Below are 21,873 nucleotides of genomic sequence, written 5' to 3'. Positions count from 1 at the left end.
AATGAACACTGAATTGGCAAAAAAAAGCTACTTTCTTTTGCACAAGGCTACTTTGGAATAGGCCCTGCACATTGCCACTTAGGACCTAAATGTACAGATAGCATTGCTCACAAAACTTACCCAGTGTAAGGATCATAGGACTATACCTTACTTGCTGTGTCATTTCTTTTAGTTTAGGTCTTGACGCAAGCAGCTGAGAATCACAGATGTAGAGCTGAGAGGGACTGAGGCTCTTGGGCTAGGCCATCCCCTTCACTTTAGAAAAGAGGGAATTTGTCCCAAAGAGATTTGTCCAAGGCCACATAGGCCATAAAAAGGCCAGGACTTAAACTCAAGTCCTTTGACTCCAAATCTAGTACCTTTTTTCATTGTATCACACTGCTTCTTGGCTATGGAGAATAACACAAGTTTCTATTGTTTATGTTTAAGAAGAATATTTTGAATGTGCACTTCTATTTTAAAAAATCTTTTTTTCAATTATAAAACATGTATTTTTCCCTCTCCCTCTGCCTTCCCCTGGGGAAAAAAGAGAAAAAGCTCTTGCAGCAAGTTTTTACAGTAGGACAAGTTTTATACAAACTCAACACCAGTGAATTCAGGTATTAGCAATTGCTAATTAAAAAAGTAAATGTAGAAAAATATGAAAAATAACCATTTTAAATTATTTTCTAAACTTGAGTTAATTTAAAGTCTCATGGACATCCAATCACACTCATCCTCACTCTGAGAAACCTTAGTGGGTCATTACATTGTTTTGCATCAAACATTGGCTCCCCCATCAGTCTTTGTTCAGAAATGAGTCTCCATCAGGGCAATGCTTCTCTTTGTTTCATTAATGCTATTTATTTATTTATTAATAATGGCCCCAAAGTACAAGAGTAATAAGGCTAGTAGCTCTGATAAGCCTAAGAAAAATTTTAAAATGCTGAGGTATGCTCATATGAGAAATACTTATTAAATAATAAAGTTCTCTATTATGCACAATTTTCAACCTACACAAGGGTTTTGGAACTCAAGTAAAATGAAGTGTTACTATATAGTCAAGCAAAACCAAATATTTATTGGTCAGGCTTAAAAATGCATTTCTCATTCTTCATATTTAATCCATTGCCTTTCTATCAGGAGGTGGGTACCATTCTTCATCACTGGTTCTCTGGAATTATTGTTGGTTATTGTATGGGTCGAAGTTCTTGAATATTTTTAAAATTATTCATTTTCACAATGTTGATATTATAGAAATCATTCTGTTAATTCTCATTTCATTTTCTATTGTTCCATTCAAGTCTTGCCATGTTTTCAAAAGCTCTCTCTTCATTTCTTACAGCATAATAGTTTCCCACTGCATTCAAATCCCATAATTTGTTTGGCCATTCCTCAATAGATGGGCATCCCCTAAATTTCCAGTTCTTTGCCATCACAAAGAATTCACAGCTCTAGTTGTTACATAAGGTTCTCGTTCAAGTAAAAAGGAATTAATTTAAAATCATAAACTGTGATTCTGGCATTTTTATAGGAGAGTAAAACTATTGCTAAATCCCATAGATACCTGTCCATTAATGGATAGTTAGTGCAGATTTTAAAATGCACATTTACACTGTTTTTGTCATAGGAACCTAGGATTTTACACCTGGAAAGGACCTAGGGGTTATCTAGTCTAATCCTCTCATTACAGACAAAGAAATTTTACCTGTTCAACATCACATAGGAGCAAGTGTTAGATTTTCGTATTGAACTTGGGCTTCCTGAGTTCTTCTTTGTTGTGGGATTTTGAAAATGAAACTCGATTTCTGAATTAGGCTCGATTTATAGATACAGATAAAGACCCCTTGCATTACTGGTAGTGGGGTCAGGTAGGTGGCACAGTGGATAGAGTGGGCCTGGAGTCAGGAAGACCTGGATTCAAGTCCAAATCTGGTTGTAGACACTTCTAGCTGGGTGACTGTGGAAAACTCACTTAACACTGGCTGCTTCTGTTTCCTCATTTGTAAAATGAACTGCAGAAGGAAATGGCAAGCCTCACCACTACATAAAAGGTGTGTGTGTGTGTGTGTGTGTGTGTGTGAAGAACATTCTTCTCTGCTCAAGATTATTTTGGCAATCAAAAGCACTAGATAGCTTCTTAAATATTTGTGGGGGAGAGATGGCTTAGAATTCGAATACACACAACTATTATTTTGGCTAATTCCTCCTAACTTATCTCAGGTCTGGAAAGCACAAATTAAAATCATACTTTTACTTTGGAAAACAGGCAAAAACATTCTTTTGTAAGGATTTGGTTGTTCTTAGCTCACCTTAGAAAAGAATTATAATGGAGGTAACAATTTCATTTTAATGAGATGAAATTGTACAACATGTCTCAAAGTAAATGTTGCTTGTGCAATTTAAGTCGAATGTTTACAATGCATTGCAAAATTCACATTGAGCTGGTTTCCATTAGGGACAAAGGGCATTTGAATATATTGTATAGTTCGCAGAATCAGATCCCCAGAAGCAGAAGGGACCACCTAAACAATACTTTGCCTACATTAGGTTCTTGATGAATATTTATTTAATTTAGTCTAGCTCTACCCTCTCATTTGTCCAAGAAGAGAAAGGGCTCAAGGCAGTTGGCCAGTCTGCTCAGGATTACATAGGAAGTAGTAGAGCTGGAATGAGATTCCAAATTCAATGCTTCTTAATACGTTTACTGTTTATACATGTCACCTATTTGGGGCTCTTATTTAAACTAGCTAATCTTATGTTGCAAATCAGCACTGACTGCGCCATTATCTTTCATTTGGTTAATTTTGATTATTCAGAAATACAAGCATGTATTAAGACTGGATTTACTCTTCTGTCTCTAATTCATTCACAACTCAGATCTCTAAGCATGGCGCCTTTGCCTCTTCAGGATTCTAGGATGTCTTCTAACATTATAGCCTCCACTAGTGTGCTTCCCATATAAGTGTTAGTGGATATTAATAAGTCAATCAGATTTAATTAATTTTGAAAGAGGTAATATAGTTAGTAAAATATTTCCCTCCTAAATCTGTGATACTACCATCAGTAAAGAGCCCAGAGAAGAGTGAGCTTGGTGAGCACTAGAAGCACAGAAAGCAACTTTTAGTTCCCAGAAGTCCATTCTCAAGATGTTCTCCTCTCCTTTCTGGAGTCCGTCCTTGGCTCCCCATACTGATTATGTCAGGAGCTGTGCCAGAAACTGTGCTGAAATGCTGATGGGAAGCTAGAAAGCCTAAAACCCTCCTGCCCATCCCGTGCTTGTACCACCTCCTTTCTCTTCTCTATCACCAGGCCCTTCAATCTTTTGGGGCCTCAGCCATAACAGTTCACAGAGAGCATAAGAAACAACAACAACAATAATAATAATTGCAAACATTTATATAGCGTTTACCATGTGTCAGGAACATTAAAGCTAGAATAAAGCTAAATGCTTTACAAATATTATCTTGTTTGTTCCTCACAACAACCCTGGGAAGTAGGTGTTGTTATTTCCCCCATTTTTCAGATGAGGAAACTGAGGCAGACAATGGTTGAGTGACTTGCTCAAAGTAACAGAACTAGGAAGTGTCCGAAACAGGATTTGCTCCCAGATCTCCCAGGTCCAGCCCTCCATCCACTGTGCCACCCTGATGCCCCCATTCCCTCTGCCAATCTGAACAGCTATCTCAGGACACCCAGGGAGGTATCCAGGGCTTATTTATACCTAGTGAACACTCAAGCTATGTCCCCATCTGATCAGTATCTTAGGCAGAGCATCTCCATTTCAAGGTAGTTTGTGATCAATCGATTGCATTACCGGATTAAACCCAGCCTAACAGTGAAACAAATCAATAGGGAATAGATTAACCCAAATTCATACTTTAATATCCTTTGAGTTAGAAACTCATGACGTATTAAAAGCATTCACTTTTCAAAAACCCATTTATAAGTAATGAGTTCTATGTGAATTTGTCTAATCTCCCTACTTAGCCAATGATGAAACTGGAGCAATATTGTCAATCACTTGCTTTTTTAAAATCAAAACTTAGAGGGCAGCTGGGTAACTCAATGGATTGAGAACTAGGCCTAGAGATGGGAGATCTTGGATTCAAATCTGCCCTCAGACACTTCCCAGCTGTGGGACCCTGGGCAAATCACTTGACCCCTGTTGCCTAGCCCTTACCACTCTTCTGCCTTGGAACCAATACACAGTTCTCATTCTAAGGTGGAAGGGGAAGGGTTTAAAAAAATAAAATAAAAGTGAAACTTAGTGGTGGTCAGTAAATGTCTATGAGTGTACTTTGACCGCCAGAGACAATGGACATGACTTCTTTTGTCCTTGCTTTTCCTAATGTTTGAGCAGATTTTGGCAGGTCTATGCACACTGAAATGCATCTTGATCCTGAAGAATTTGACTACTTTCAAGTTGGAATTGATACTGAAGTAACATTCTGTCTTAAAGAACTGAGGGTAAATACTTGAATTTCCTTCATGTTGGGTTTTATAATGATTATTTCTACTTCACAGAAATCTAACATTTTTTCTTCTAGGGACTGTTGGCATTTTCAGAAGCTACAACTGCCCCAGTATCTATTTATTTTGATCTTTCTGGAAAGTAAGTCCCTTATTTTATTGAGTAGCAATAGAGTAGTTTACAAACTATTAGGTTATAATTTATTATGTCATCTAACCATATGTTAAATGATATATCGAGTAACATATTAATAGATACCGTGATCAAGATTTCTAGAATCTCATGCTGAGAATAGTTAATCTAGAAACCACATTATACTAACACATCCCTGATTATCCTCTTCAAGGCAATTTCTAGGCATTTATAGAGTTACATTATTTAAAAATAAACCATAACAGCTAAAGGTAGTGATGTACTCTTCTCTAGATCCAGAGGAGACTAAGACTGGTGGATTGTTTGAATTTGGGATTTCTGAGCTGTAGTGGGGTTAAAGCTGTGTAAGATGAAAATTAATATCCAATAACTCCAAGTATTATATTTTATAAGATTTATTAATAATCACTTGAAGTAGAAGAAATAAAAGGACAAAAGTAAAAGCCTGAGTAAAGATGTGAGAAAAATTCTCCTGCTTGGGATTCACCCCACTTCCATAAACTGTGATCAGGGGAAAAGAGAGAGCAAGGGAGGAGCTATATAAAACTTCTATCTTCCTACGTTAGTATGTAACATGAGAAGGAACATGGGAAGCTGGGAAAGAGAGTCCCTGGGGAGCAAATTATTAATTATACAGCTGATAGGATGTCCAAATTGTCTTGAACCAGCATAGTGAACCTTGAGAATGGAGGGCCACCAAACTTCCTTACAAAGAGTTCATCAATCCAGGTGAGAAAAACAGCAAGTTAACGTTTCAGCCAATCAGTATTGGGATGAGACCTGTGAATAGTCATTGCACTTCCAGCAGTCTCAAAACAACACTACCAACAATTAAAGAAAAGAAAAGAAACCATTGTATATAATTTTTTTAATTCGGTGAAAGATATCTTGAGTTTTGTATAGTGTGAAAAGTGAAACAGTTTATAAAATCAGCATAGTGATAGGAAGCTGTACATATGACTGAAATGTATTAACTATGTTAAAAAAATAAAGTGTGTACTATATAAGATCTTAAAAGTAAATCTTACATTGTATATTGTTACCTGTGAATGAGAAAACCTGTTTCTGCTCAGTTATTTATGTTCCAAAATTAAATATCTCTCACTGTACTGCTAATTTCTGGGATTCACATGAGAATACAAACATCATTTATGCTCTGATTTTACCTTTCCAGACCTGTGGCTTTCAGCATTGATGAAATTGTTTTAGAAGCCACTTTTGTTTTGGCTACATTAGCTGATATTCAAAGTGGGACATCTTCTCCAAGTTCCCTGTGCTTTTCACAAAGACTGAAAAGGTAAAGCTGTTTCCTTCCTACAGGGCTGAAAAAACCACCAAAACCTTCTTCTGAAACAATCAGTGACATTCAATTAGAAATAAGTGAAGTGCAGATTATGCAATTTGAAATCTTCCAATTTAAAAAAAGCTGTAACTAAACTAGTGAGTTACTAGCCAGAATCATAAAAGAAATTAATTACATCAGATTCTGTACTCTCTACCAAATATTTAACCAGCTTGCCTGTTTTTTTTTTTACCATGGCATTTGCTAACCATCCAAAATTCATTCTTGTATCAATTTTCCCCACAGTCATCAAGTTTAAACCTTCACAAGCAGGCCCCCAGATTCTTTGCAATGAGCTTTCCTCAGAAATATAGGACAGGCATTATGTTTCTCTCTGCTACAGTACCATATCACAATATATGCAATTGGCTGAATTTACTCAGAAAACCTATCTGTTCGAAGAATTTAAAAAGTATTCTTAAAAAAAAAAAAAAAACCCTTACCTTCTGCCTTAGAATCAGTACTGGGTATTGGTTCCAAGGCAGAAGAGCGATAAGGGCTAGGCAATGGGGGTCAAGTGACTTGTCCAGGGTCACACAGCTGGGGAGTATCTGAGGCCAGATTTGAACCCAGGACCTCCTGTCTCTAAATCCACTGAGCTACCCAGCTACCCTCTTAAAAAGTATTCTTTAGGGGGCAGCTGGGTAGCTTAGTGGATTAAGAGTCAGCCCTAGAGACGGGAGGTCCTAGGTTCAAATCTGGCCTCAGACACTTCCCAGCTGTGTGACCCTGGGCAAGTCACTTGACCCCCATTGCCTAGCCCTTACCACTCTTCTGCCTTGGAGCCAATACACAGTATTGACTCCAAGACGGAAGGTAAGGGTTTAAAAAAAAAAAAGTATTCTTTAGGGGGTAGCTGGGTAGTTTTGAGAACCAGGCCCAGAGATGAGAGGTCCTGGGTTCAAATCTGCCCTCAGACACTTCCTAGTTGTGTGATCCTATGCAAGTCACTTGACCCCCATTGCCTAGCCCTTATCGCTCTTCTGCCTTGGAACCAATACCCAGTACTGATTCTAAGGTGGAAGGTAAGGTTGTTTTTTTTAATATTCTTTACTTGATTCTTGGCATTTAATAATTGGTTATACATTATTTCTTGTATAAAACATACTGTGAATGAATGAATGTATTCATTAAATCTAATGCTATTAGTTGCCACTTTTCATTTCCAATGCCATAGGAAAAATTTTGAAGTAACTGGTTCACTTATTGATACCCCAGGTCAGATCTGATAAAGTACAAGTCGGGCACTGAAGGCAATTTGACAAACAGAGAGAAAGAATCAGCCATAGTCAAAGCAGCATCCAAGAGACCTGCAGACAGTGAGAGACATATCACTTCCAATGAATTAGAAAGTCTTAGTGTCCCTGCAGTGAAAAGATTGGAAACACACATGGCTAGAACCACAGAAAACAACCTTAGTGCCATGGAAGAGGTGATGCCAAAGACTCAAGTCTATAATAAGGTAAAGGGAAATTATTGGAAGCATGTCCCAAGAAAAAATTCAGAAACTCAGGGGGGAAGGCGGAGAGGAAATTACCTGGCCAAGACAAGGAAGGAAGAAAATAAGCATTTATTTTAAAATTATTTATCCTTTCTCTCTTCTTAATAACAACTGTAAGACAGAAGGGTAAAAGATTCAGCGACTTGTCCAGGGTCACACAGCTAGCAAGTATCTGAGGTTAGATTTAAACACAGTTCCTTCTGACTCCAGGCCCAATGCTCTATCCATTGTGCCACCTAGTTGCCTCTAAAAACAAGTACTTATTAAGCACTTATGTTCTAAGCATTATGCTAAGTGCTAGGGCTAAAAAAATAAGCAAAAAGATAATTCCTGCCCAGCAAGGAGCTTACATTCAAATGAGGGAAGACAACACACAAAACAGCTGAAAAGGGGATGGTAGTGGGGGCAATGGTGTTTGGTGCTACAGCACAGTTTTGAATTTCAGAGGAAGTTAGAAAAAGAGTGAGGAGGCTCTGACCTAGGAGTCAAGGGATGAGGAATCCATTCTTTAAAAAAAAAGTATTATTTATTTATTTTTAATGTTTTAATTTAATTTTATTTTCCTTTTAAAGTTTGCATTCTAAATTCTCCCTTTCCTCCCCTCTCTATTGAGAAGGCAAACAATATGAGAGCCTTTTTATATGTGAAACCATGGGAAATATGTTTCCATATTAGCCATATTACCAAAAAGCAAAAAAGAATAAGGAAAGTGAGAAACATACTTCATTTTGTACTTAGAATTCATCAGTTCTCTCTCCGGAGGTAGATAGAATTTTTTTCATCATGACTCCTTTGGAATTATTTTGTATCACTGTGCCTATCACAATAGCCAAGTCTTTCACAGTTGAGCATCATTCCAACATTTTGTTAGTGGGCACAATGATCTCCTGGTTCTTTTCGATTCACTTTGCATCAGTTCATCTATGACTTGCTATATTTTTTCTGAAACCATTCCCCTTATCATTTTTTAATAGAACAACAGTGCTCCATCATAACATATACCACAGCTTGTCCAGCCATTCACTAATTGATGAGCATCTTCTCAATTTCCAATTCTTTGCCACCACAAAAAGACCTGCTATAAATATTTTTTAACACATAGGTCCTTTTCCTTTTTTTTTTTTTAATGAAATAGCTTTGGGATACAGACCTAGTAGTGCTGTTATTGGGCCAAAGAAGAATTACATTTTTTTCTGCTTGACCCTAGAGTCAGAACTAGGAACAAGAGGGCTTGGAAGGAGAAGGATTGCCACAAGGAAACCACTATGAGTTGATGTGAGGAAGAGCTTCTTAACATTGAGGATTGTCCAAAGGAAAATGAACTTGGATCCCCTTGTGTGGTAGTGAATGTGTTTTCCCTCACTAGCAGCTTTCCAGTGGAGGCTGGTTGACCACTTGTCAGCAGTGTCGTAGAGAGAGATGCTTAATCATAGAGAGGTTGGAAGATACCACCTCTGAATCCATTCTGACTCAGGTTCTATGGATGGTTCTCTTAAGTAAATTAATTTTTTCTTGAAAATTTCCTTGAAGGCAAACTTCATTCTTACCCTTCCTGAAGAGTCTCAGATGTCACAGTAGTAGATTCCAAACTAGTCAGATTTTATATAGTAGCACAATTTTAGCACAACAAAACACTCTCATTTTACATATTGTACAAGAGACCAAGCTGGTTAGAATATGAGTAAGTGAAGCATTAAGAATCCTAGTGTTGTTAAATCAGAAATGTATAGTGTCTCTCACTTTCTATGTTCACAAAGTTTCCCCCTCAAAAAGATGCAGCTAAATCAGATTTGGGCTATTGTTTATTTGGTTAGAAGATTTTATTAGTCAGAATCATTTCAGTAGATTTATGATCTTATTAAATTAATGAATGAATGAAACAAACATTTAACGAGCAGCTGTTATGTGCAAAACACTGCACTAGATGCTTTCCCCCTTCTTGATCTGTCATATTATTCCTTATAACAAAGATTAAATAAGAGAGTGCCCCCAAGCCATCAAATTGGCAAGGATGTTGCATGAGGAAAAAGAGAAATATTAAAGGGGCTGAGGGAAAACTAGAGCATGAGTTGGTAGAATCATTCTGGAAAGCAATTAAAAAGCAAAATCACTAAACTGTTTAACCTAGCGATTACATTTCTTTAACCCAGAGTTTACATTCCTAGGTATATACTAGAAAGTAAAGAAAGAGGAAAAAGACCTTTATGTACAAACATCTAGTATCTCTTTTCAGAATAGCAAAAACTGGAAACTAAGGGGGTGCTCAGTTCTTGGGGAATGGTTAAACAAATTATGGTATATAAATGTAATGGAATAGTTGTGTCACAAGAAAGGGTAAAACAAACCATTCCAAAAGAAACTGGGAAGATGTGTATGAACTGATGCAGAGTGAAGTGAGAAGAACCAGGAGTATAATTTATATAGTGACATTATCAAGAAAAATGACTTTTAAAAGACTTTAGAATCCTGGTCAATGAAATGGCAAACATGATCCCAGTGGACCAGAGTGGAGCACATTCTCCACCTCCTATCAGAGAGGTGATGGATTCAAAATGCAGACTGAAAGATTTATTTTTAGACATGATCAATGAGAGAATTTGCTTTACTAAACTAGGCACATTTATTACAAGGGTTTTGGTTTTCTTTTTGTTCGACTGGAGAAGAGACAGTGGGAGGAAGGCAGCATAAAAGTTTGAAGTTTTTTTAGAGGAAAAAAGTAGTTGAACAAAACTAAACAATCCATTGACCAGGTCTGACCACATCATTTCATGTGAAATGCATTTTCTCAGTTCTTCCCTAGGACCAGGCTTTGTCATTATAATTTAATTGCAATCAGTTTTCTTCTTCTTACTTCACTCTGTATCAGTTCATACAGGTTTTAATATGCATCCCTGATTTAATGTGTTTTTTGTTTGTTTGTTTCTTGTAGTACAGAAATACTTCACCACATTTAGTACCCAGATTTTTTCAGCCATCCCCCAATTTATGTGTATTTATTTCTGGTCTTTTGCTACCATAAAAACTGCTATGAACTATTTGTGTATATGGGATCTTTGCTCATTTGTTCCTTAATTCCTTCCTTTTTTTCCTTCCTACCTCCTTCCCTTTCTTCTCCCCTTCCTCTCTTTCTTTCTTGCCTCCTTAGCATATATGGCTCACAGTGAAATTTCTGGGTCAAAGGGTTTGGACATTTGAGCCACTTTTACCATTTTGATTCTGTAGAATTTGAGGCATTCAATGATTCATAGAAATATAGCATCACTAGTGCTGCTCTGTTCTCGAATAGTGACATAAGCTTATCCTAGCCCCTCAAGGCTGTTCTAGCTAAGTATAAGCTCTGGGAGATCTTACGATTGCGTCAAACAAATTCCAATGACAGATTGTGTGTCTTCTTATGTCTGAAGATCAGCTTTGATGCATTTTGGGATGCTTACTCTACATTGGCTTCCTGGTAAATCCATTGGCCACATTTGTACCAAAATATGCAACAGGGGCCTGCTTTACAATCTTTACAATATTGGTGTTGAAAAGATGCTCGAGAGATCGTGAGCAACATCATCTTACAAAACACTGAAGATCAGTGAGGAGGGGAAATAAATATGGGAAAAGTTTGTCATGAGATTCAGTAAGTCAGTTCATCCCAAGGGCATTTATAGATGCAGCTGAGGAGAACAAATACATTACAAAAGGGACACATTTGCCAGCATCTCTATACCAACAAGGATAATCAGTACACATTATGCAGTGAAACAGGAGTAACTGTATAACGTATCACTACAGGCTGCAGAAATTTAGCATTTACCAAATCCATGAAAGACTCAGTCAGGTAGCTAAAATTATTATACAGCAGAGGTTCACTTTTCTTTATAAACTACCAGAAGACAGATTCCTGTATTATAAATACAAATCCTAAAATATTCTTGAGAATTCTACCCATAAACAATGGTACTGGATAATAACTACAAAAAAAATTGTTGCTCACAACCTCCAAGATAGAATATTGATTCATGAAAATTTTGGAATAATGTTTCAAATAGGTGCTTTGAGATTTTAGAAATCTCAGAATCTTCAAATTATATGGAATGGAAAACTTTCAAAGTACAGAGACCTAGTAGAAGATATTAAAACCACATAGAAACAGGACAAAGTACCTATCATCCCAGTCATCCTGTCTGCTAGTGGAGAAATCCCAAAGATGCTTTCAGTGAGTCTGTAGAAGATAAACTTGCATCTCAAACTCAATTACAAAAAAGCAGTTATTTTGTCCACCTGATAACAGTCCACAGAACACTAGATTTAAAAGAATTATCGTTGGTTATCAGCTTTCTGATATCATGCTTTCTGAACCCTATAGACTAAGAACAAATTACAATAGTAATAATCATAAAGAATTTTGATCACACAAATATCAAGAAGGCTGTAGCCAAATATGGCAAGATACTTGCCAGCATCCTGAAATTAATTTCTATAGGAAGAATGGATTTAAAATAATAAACACTTCTAAAATACCAGCTTCAATGCACACTTTCATATTTTTAAAATGTGTTGTTGTTCAGTCATGTTCAAATCTTCGTAACTCCATGGATAATAGCACCCCAGGCCCTTCTGTCCTCCACTATATCTCTAATCTGTCTAAGTTCATGCTTGTTGTTTCCATGATACTATCCATCCTCATCATCCTCTATGGTCACCTCTAGTTTGTCTGCTCTGTTGAAAGCCAGCCTGCTCTCCCGGTAATTCTCAGTTCACATATTGCTGAAGTCTAACTTACAGAATGTGAAGCATAACCTTGCTGGCATGTGAAATGAGTGCAGTTGTTTGTTAATTTGAACATTCTTTGGCATTGCCCTTCTTTAGGACTGAGACTGAATTGATTTTTTCCATTCTAATGGCCATTTTTGAGTTTTCCAAATTTGTCAGCATATTCAGTGCAGTACTTGCTTCTTCAACTCATTTTACAGATGAAGAAACTGAGGCAAACATGATTATAAAGCTAGTAAGTATCTGAGGCCAGATTTGAACTCAGGAATATGAATCTTCCTGACTCCAGGTCTGGCACTTTATCTACTGTACCATCTAGCTCTGCCCCCTGTAAAAGGTACCATAGCAGACTTGGAAAGTACTGTATTTTAGTAAAAACTTAAACAATATTTTTAAAAGTAGGTTTTAATAGATATCGTCTATTTTTATATTATCTACCTTTCTCCTCTTATCTTTTCCTAACCTTGCCCTCCAGAGAATCCTTTTATAAGGGGAAAAAGAAAAAAAACCCAGCAATACCAGTCAACACATTAAAAAAATCTGACATAATATGCAGTGCTCCCTATCCATTAATGTTTACCTCTGCAAAAGGAACAGGAGCAAAGGCAGAGAGGAGGTATCTTCTCATTTCTCTGCTTAGGGGGTCACAATTGGTTAATCTGCCTGTTTGTTTTGCAACTTTAAATTTTAACTGTTCTTTTGTTCTTTCCATTTATATTATTTTAATTATTCTGTATGTTGTTTTTTCTAACTTTTGCTTATTTCATTGTGTATATGTTCATATAAATCTTTTCATGCTTCTCTGGATTCGTTATGTTCATTGTGTCTTCTTTTTTAAAGGAAGCCACTAAAATTTTTCTTTTTTGTCATATTTGAATTTCATGTTGTTTCCCTTCCCCCTTTCTGATCTTGCACAAGAGAAGGCCAACAATATATATTACATAGTTTTAAATATCAATTCTTTCTGTGGAGATGGATAGAAGTTTCCTCCATAAGTCCTTTGTGGTTGATTTGAAGGGTCATATAATTCAGAATAGCTTAGTCATTCACATTTACTCTTTGAACAATATTGCTATTCTTGTAGACAATGCTTTCTTGGTTCTGCTTGTTTCACTTTTCATGATTTCATGAAAGTCTTTATATGTTTTTCTAAAATCAACCTTCTCATCATTTCTGACAGCATAGTAGTAGTCCACCACAATCAAATACTTTATTCAAATAAAATTTAGCCATTTCCCAAGTGATGGGAATCCCCTCAATTTCCAGTTCTTTGTCACCACAAAGGGAGCAGCTATAAATATTTTAGAACAAAAAGGTTCTTTTCCTTTTCCCCCTCATCACTTTGAAATAGATCTATTAGTGGTATTGCTGGGTCAGAGGTATACAGTTTTATAATTCTTTGGACATAATTCCAGATTGCTCTACAGAATGGTTGGATCAGTTCACAGTTTCACAGTTCTACCAATAGTGTATTAGTGTCCCCATTTTTCCACATACCCTCCAACATTTGTAATTTCCCCATTCTATCATTTTAACCAATCTGATAACTAATCTTGTCAATTGGAGAATGACTTATATTCTTATAAATTTGATAAAATTCCCTATATATTTGTGATAGGCCTTTCTATGAGAAATGGTCTATAAATTTCCTTCTCATTTTAAAAATTTTCTTCTAATCTTAGCTACATTTGTTTTATTTGCACAATTCCTTTTTAATTTAACGTAATCAAAATTATTCATTTTACATCTCACAATAATACTTTCTTTTTTATATACAAATTCTTCTAACTACAAATCTGATAGGTAATATGTTCCATATTCTTACTTATGATACCTTCCTTTATGTCTAGTTCATATATATGTATAAATATATATTTTGACTATAATCTTGTGTTAAGTATTAAGATATTGATCTATACCTAGTTTCTGCCAGACTGCTTTCCAGTTTTCTCAACAATTTTTACTTGAGTGAATTCTTATCCTGAAAGCTTAAATCTTTACATTGATCAAGTACAAGGTTACTATAATTACTTACTACTGTCTATTGCATATCTATTGTATTTCATTGATTTATAATTCTATTTCTTAGCCAAGACCAGATAGTTTTGATAATTACCACCTTATAATACAGTTTAAGATCTGGTACTACTAGATATCTTTCCTTCACTTTTTTTTCATTAATTCCTTTGATTTTCTTGACCCTTTGTTCCTCCAAATTAATTTTCAAATTATTTTTTTCCAGCTCAGTAAAATCCTTTTTTGGTAATTTAATTGGGATGGCACTGAATAAGTAGATTAATTTAGATAGAATTATAATTTTTTTTATATTGGGTGAGCCCACCCATGAACAATTAATATTTCTCTATTTAAATCCAACTTTTATGTTTTGAAAGTGTTTTATAACTATGTTCATATAGTTCCTGGATTTGTCTTAGAAAGTATACTCCCATGTAGTTTATATTGTGTAGTTATTTAAAATTGACTATCCCTTATTATCTCTTCTTTCAGGACTTTGTTGGACATATATAGAACTGCTCATGATTTGTGTGGTTTTATTTTATATCCTGCTACATTGCTGAAAAAACTAATTGTTTCAACTAGCTTTGTTAAATCTCTAGGATTTTCCAAGTATACCATCATACTATTTGCTAAAAGAGACAGTTTTTTAAAAACTCATCGCTCATTCTGATTCCTTCAATTTCTTTTTCTTCTTTTATTGTTATTGCTAGCACAACATTGAATAATATTGGTGATAATGGGCATCCTTGCTTTACTCTTGATCTCATTTGGAAGCTTTGTAGCTTATCCATAGTGTTACAAATACTGCTTGCTGATGATTTTAGGTAGATAGTTCTTATCATTTTTAGGAAAAATTAATTTATACCTGTGCTTTCAAGTATTTTTATTTTTATTTATTTTTATTTTTTAAAACCCTTACCTTCTGTCTTGGAGTCAATACTGTGTAGTGGCTCCAAGGCAGAAGAGTGCTAAGGGTTAGGCAATGGGGGTCAAGTGACTTGCCCAGGGTCACACAGCTGGGAAGTGTCTGAGGCCAGATTTGAACCTAGGACCTCCCATCTCTAGGCCTGACTCTCAATCTACTGAGCTACCCAGCTGCTCCCTCAAGTATTTTTAAAAGAAATGTGTTGTACTTTTTTCTTTGGTAAAGATATTTTCTCTTACCAATTACATGTAATAACAATTTTCTCCATAAGTTTTCTGAAGTTATATTTTCCAAAATTGTTTTCCTCTTTCCCTTCCCTCCTCTTTCCTGGAGTGGCAAGCAGTTTGATCTGGGTTATATATGTATTATCATGTAAAACATATTTCTATATTGTTCATAAGAGAATAATCATATAAAATCAGAATCCCCAAGTAAAAACTCAGATAAACTAAATGAAAAATAGTGTGCTTTGATCTGCATTCTAACTCCAACAGTTCTTTCTCTGGAGATGGATAGCAGTCTTTATCATAAGTCCTTCAGAATTATCCTGGACCACTGTATTGATGAGAGTAGCTAAGTCTTTCAGAGTTGATCATTCCATAGAATTGCTGTTACTGTGTGTGTACAGTGGTCTCTTGGTTCTGCTTATTTCACTCTGCATCAGTTCATGTAGATCTTTCCAGCTCTTTCTGAAATCATCTTCATCATTTCTTATCATACAACAGTATTCCAAGTGTTGTTCTTTTTCAAAAACTTTTTGCATCTATTGATATAATCCTATGATCTCTGCTCCTTTTATTATTGATATAATCAATTATGTTATAGTTTTACTTATATCAAATAAGCCTTCCATTCCTGGTATAAAATGTTCATTATTTCTTAAAGTGCATCAATATTCCATTTCATTTATGAACCACAGCTCGTTTAACCATTCCGCAAGAGATGGTCATTTATTTACTTTATTTCCAAGTTTTTGCTATGACAAAAACATTCGCTATCAATATTTTGACATGTTTGGAGCTTTTCTTTCTGTCAGTTATTTCTTTGGGGTAGCTTCCTTTGGATGGAATCTCTGGGTCAAAAGGTACGACCATTTGAGTAATTTTATTTGCATAGTTTCCAATTGCCTTCCAAAATGGCTGCATGAATTTATAGTTCCACCAAAAAATATAACTCTCTTTCCACAGCTCCTCTCATATTGACTATTATGATTTTTTGTCATCATTGACATCATTTTGATATCATTGGAGGAGTGATCTTAGGGTTGTTGTTTTGATTTATATTTCTCTTATTAGTAATTCAAAGCATTCTCTTATATGATTGTCAATAGTCTGCTTTTTGAGGACTATTTGTTCATATCCCTTGACCACTTCTCCATTGGGGAATAGCTTTGGTTCCCATATATTTGTTAGTTTCTTCTGTATATGGGATGTATCTTAGATATCAAACCCTTAAGGGTTTGATTAAGGTCATATACCCATTTTGAATTTTTATGGGATATAGATATAGCCTAAACCTGTTTTCTGTCAGATTGCTTTCCAGTTTTCCCAACAATTTTTTTTGCTAGTAGTTTGCTTTATTTTTAACATTAAAATTTTTTTAAATTTCCAAATTAATTTCCTCCCATTGAGAAAGCAGACAATATGATATCCATTATCCATGAGAAGTCATGCAAGGGGCAGCTGGGTTGCTCAGTGGATTGAGAGCCAGGCCTAGAGATGGGAGGTCCTAGGTTTAAATCTGGCCTCAGACACTTCCCAGCTGTGTGACCCTGGGCAAGTCACTTGACCCCCATTGCCTAGTCCTTAGCACTCTTCTGCCTTGGAGCCACTACACAGTGTTGACTCCAAGATGGAAGGTAAGGTTTAAAAAAAAAAAAAAGAAGTCACACAAAACACATTTCTATATTAGCCATTTGTCCCCCCTCCTTTCCAAAAGCGGGGGAAAAAAAGTGAAAAAAAATACGCTTTAATTTGCACTCAGAGTCAACAGTTCTTTCTCTGGAAATAGATAGCATTTTTCAACATAAGTCTTTTGGAATTGTCTTAGATCATTGTATTGATCAGAGTTGCTAAGTTTTTCAGAGCTGATTGTTTTTACAACATTGCTGTCACTGTGTACAATGTTCTCCTGGTTCTGCTTAATTTACTTTGCATTAGCTCATATAGGTCTTCCCAAGTTTTTCTGAAATCTTTTCCCTTCATCATTTCTTAGAGCACAACAGTATTCCATCATAATCATATACCACAATTTGTTTACCCTATTGATGGGCATTTTTCTGTTCTTTGCTATCACAAAAAGAATGGCTAGAAATATTTTTGTACTTGTAGGTCCTTTTCCTTTTCCTTTGATCCTTTTGTTTCCCAGCAATTCTTAAGAAATAGAGAGTTCTGTCCTAAGTAACTTCTTTTTTATTTTATACTGTTATTGCATTTGATTATTTCTTATTCATTGTTGTCTAGTTAAATTAGTTGAAATAGTTTTCTATTTTTAATCCAGTGCCAAATGTTTTAATGTAAGATGTAGAAATCTATTCCCCTTCATTCCTACCTTTTTCATTATTTCCTTGATATTCTAGATCTTTTGTTCCTCCAAATGATTTTTAAGTTGTTTTGTTTTGCTCTGTCAAGTGTCCCTTTGGTTATAAGATTGGTATAGTTCTAAGTCTAATTTAATAGTATTGCCATTTTATTATATTGCTATGACCCATCCATTAACACTAAATATTCTTCTATAGAGGTGGTGCATTTTCCTTCCTATTATCACATTCTGGATTTTGTTATTATCATATTGAAATTCTGCTGATTTTTGAGGGTTTATTCCGTAGTGGACAACTTTGCTGAAGCTATTGATTTTCTCAGTTAGCTTCTTTGCTGATTCTTTAGGATTTTCCAAGTAAATCATCATCATCATCAAATAGGGATACTTTTGTCTTTTTTCCTCACTTCATATATTTATCTTGTCTTATTGAAATTGCTAATAGCTCTAGAACTATATCAAATCCTAGTGGAAGTAAAGAAGTATCTTTACTTTGCTCTTGGGATTTGTTTGGAGAGTTTCTAATGTTTCCCCATTGCATATAGTGTTTGCTCTATGACCCCTCTGCAGGAGGTGACTCACTTCCTCCCCTCCTCCAATTGGTCCTTTGGACACTTGCTTTGACATTGGATTGATTAGAGTTCTTTAGATTTTCAAAGTTATTCTTTTTTATGTTGTTATATATATAAGTTAGGGTATAAGTTGTGCTCCTGATTCTGCTCACTTTATTGTATCAGTTGATACGTCTGTCCAGGTTTTTCTGAAGCCATTCCCTTCATTTCTTATTGCATAATAATATTCCATTATATTAAAATACTGTAATTTATTTATCCATTTCCTGTTTGATAGACACCCCCTTACTTTCTAATTTTTTTGTCATCACAAAAGAGCTGCTATAAATGGATATTTTTCTTGTTTCTTCAGTCTCTTTGGAATATAGCATCATAGTATTATTATTGGGTCAAAGAGTAGGGCATAGCTCCATATTGCTTTCCAAAATGATTATCGTAATTCATAGCTTCCGCTGGGATTCCTGCAGCCCCTCTAACATTTGTCATGTAAGGAGAATTACTTTTATACTAGAAACAACAGAACAAAAATGATTCATAGGGAGTTGTCACTCAAGATAAGAAAGGAGAAAAGCACCTAGCTACCCTTGATGAATTTACGTCATATGGCTGGACATATTGGCATTGCCTCAAATGCCCTTGTTTTCAACGTCCATTAACTTCCCCCACCAACTTTCAAAATCTCCACCTTTATTTCAGCCACACAAAAAGACAATCACCTCCTTGACCTCTTTATCATATACAAATATTCTGGTTTTGCAATCCATAACTGAATTTTCTCTGATCACAACCTTCCATCTTTTCATGGGCCTCACCTTTTCCTAAACTTGTCCTCCCTCCTTACTGTAGTCTCTGGTCCTCCATTTCTAGGCCAGCATCCCTGTTTTGGCCTCAAGTCATGCTTTTTAAAACCTTGGCGCTATAGTTATGGTTCAACTTTACACTGTGGTTTGATTCTCTTCCCTCTTAGTGCTATCATGACTCATCTTCCTTTTTCAAACTCTAGTTGGGTAGTAGGATGGTTTGGATGACTCCTATCATTTATCTTCTTATTTCCTGTACTTGTGCTGCTAAATGTTCCTGGAGGAAGTCCCATAACCATGCTATAACTGGGCCCACTACAAATTTATACTCTCACTACTTGTGTAAATAAATCCTTCCACTTTCCCTCTGATTGACTTTCTATCACATTCTCTTTTCAAGTCAGACTTTACACCCTTCTTCTCAGTGGAGGACGTACAACCACATTTTACTGAAAAAAAATCAAGGCATATTTTCCCAGATCCCTCTCCTTCCTGATTCCATGCTCTAAATCACCTTGACATCATCCCATCTTGGAGGATGAGATGCTCAACCTTTCTATTTTGGTCTTTGCCAACACTAATCCCTCAAATTTTTCCTTTGATCTCATCTCCTGTCTCTTTTAGGGGCTTGCCCCTTAAGTAATTTTTTTAAACCCTTACTTTCTGTACTATAATCAATACCAAACATTGGTTCTGAAGCAGAAGAGCAGGAAGGGCTAGCAATGGGAGTTAAGTGACTTGCCCAGGGTCACATAGCTACAAAGTATCTGAAGCCAAATTTGAATCCAGGACCTCCCATCTCAAACCTAGCCTCCATCCCCTGAGCTACCTAGTTGCTCCATCATTCCTCCTTTCTACCTAAATTTCAACTTCTCTTTATCCACTAGTTTCTTCTCTGCTACCTACAAACATGTCAGATCTCCATCTTTAAAAGACCTTCATTTGACCCTAACATCTTAAAAAAAACTATCATCCTATAGAACTCTCTTCCCTTTCATGGCCAAATTACTAGAAAAAGCTCTTTTTCCCATAGGGGAGCCCTTCCTTGCCTTTGTTTTCTTAACCATTATCTTTTTTGCCTTTGGTCCACCCCATTTAATTGAAATGAAGTTACCAAGAAACTTTCCATGGCTATATCCAGTGGCTTTTTCTCATGCTCCTTGACTTCTAAGCTGTATTTGATGCCTTGATCATCCCTCTCCTTCTAGATTTTCTCTTTTCACTGAGTTTTGTGACGTCTATCTGTCATGTCACTTCCTACCTAACAGATCCTTCATCGTCTCCTTCACAAGGCCATCCAGTGTGCTGCCTCTACCTGAATCTGGGGCTCTCTCCTGGGCTCTCTTTTCTTCCTAAACTCTCAGTGATCCTATCAGCTCCTATGGATTTGATTCTCATCCTTAAACTGATGTTTAAAGTCTACTCCAGTTCTCAGCTCTCTCCTGAGCTCCACGTGGATATCCCATAGACAGCTCAAAATCGACTTCCCCAACACGGAACTGGATCTTTATCCTTAAACCCTGCTGCTCTCTTCCTAACATTCCTGTTTTTTCAGGTGTCCCAGGTTTGCTGCCTCCAAATCATCCAGTTTTTCCTCTCTCATCCTGAATCAGTTGCCAAATCTTTCCATTCTACTTTCATAAAATGTATGGCATCAATTGCCTTTCCTCTGCTCACACAGCCACCACACCTAGTTCAGCCTTTCAGTACTTCAATCGTGCAATAATCAATCTGCCTCCTTCTATCCAGCCTCTCCTTATAGAACCTGTGCTCCACAGAGCTGTCCCATTCGTATTTGTAAAGCACAGCCCTGCTCTGCTCTAGGATCGTCTGTGTTTCCTTATTGCCTCGAGGTAAGAAACGCATGCCTGGAATAGTCTCCATCATTATATTTTCCACGTAGTTTCACTCTTACCTCTTAGAACCATTAATTCCTGTAAAAGGATAGCTAAAGTGACAAGGCCTTTGAGAGAACTTTCCTGATTCCTTCATTTAGCACCTCCGCTGAAATCACTTTTTAAAACCGCCTCATCTTCTGTCTTAGAAGTGATACTAAGTATTGGCTCTGAGGCAGAAGAGTGGTAAGGGCTAGGTGATGGGGGTCAAGTGACTTGCCCAGGGTCACACAGCTAGGAAGGGCCTGAAGTAAGACTTGAACCCAGGACCTCCTATCTCTCGGCCTGGCTCTCAGTTCACCGAGTCACATCACTTTTGTATTTTATTTACACACACACACACACACACACACACACATCTATATTTATCTATACATATACAGATTTATCTATATGTGTAAGCAGATCTAGCTATGTATGTTGTATTTACTTATGCAAACATATCCCAGTAGAATATAAGTTTCTTAAGGGCAGGATAATGTAAATTTTGTATTTGTGTCACCAGCACACAATCAGCACTTAGTAAATGCTTGTTGTTTGATTGGTAACCGAAAGGAAGAATTCATCCCTGTCCAGTCTGGCCGACACCACTGCCATCAGAGGAAGCTGGCTGCCAGCAGTGTTGCGCTCTAAACTTGGGAATTAGCAATTCAAATACTGCCTCAGACACTTAATGAGAAAGTCATAATCCATGAGCCTCGGTTTCCTTCTCTGTAAAATGGGGATAATACTAGCACTCAGGATTGTTTTAAAGATTAAGCAGAGATGATATATATAAAGCTCTTTGAAAACCTCCAAGTGCCCTTATTATACCATTATTAGTAGCAGTGGTAGCAGCGTCAAGGATGTGGAAGTAGAAAGAATAGTGCTTGGATTTTCAACTGTCCGATTCCTTATGCCTCCTGTGATCTCTG

The 21,873-nt window shown here is 36.4% G+C and overlaps 1 protein-coding gene across 3 annotated transcripts in view; it reads left to right on the top strand.

Annotated features, from left to right (window-relative positions):
* The window catches only part of RAD9B (RAD9 checkpoint clamp component B), a 44,773-nt gene that overhangs the window by 20,611 nt on the left and 2,289 nt on the right, over positions 1-21,873 (top strand). The window contains exons 7-10 of one of the 3 annotated variants that reach the window (XM_007489846.3): positions 4,343-4,449; positions 4,530-4,594; positions 5,781-5,903; positions 7,167-7,410. In XM_007489846.3, coding sequence (XP_007489908.1) covers positions 4,343-4,449; positions 4,530-4,594; positions 5,781-5,903; positions 7,167-7,410 — 539 coding nt within the window. The remainder of the gene's footprint in view (positions 1-4,342; positions 4,450-4,529; positions 4,595-5,780; positions 5,904-7,166; positions 7,411-21,873) is intronic. The other 2 variants (XM_007489847.3, XM_007489848.3) reach the window with 2 other exon arrangements.

Source organism: Monodelphis domestica, chromosome 3 (genome assembly GCF_027887165.1).
Source record: "Monodelphis domestica isolate mMonDom1 chromosome 3, mMonDom1.pri, whole genome shotgun sequence".
NCBI lineage: Eukaryota > Metazoa > Chordata > Mammalia > Didelphimorphia > Didelphidae > Monodelphis > Monodelphis domestica.
The sequence above is the reverse complement of the archived record's forward strand: the minus strand, read 5'-3'. Positions and strand labels throughout refer to the sequence as shown.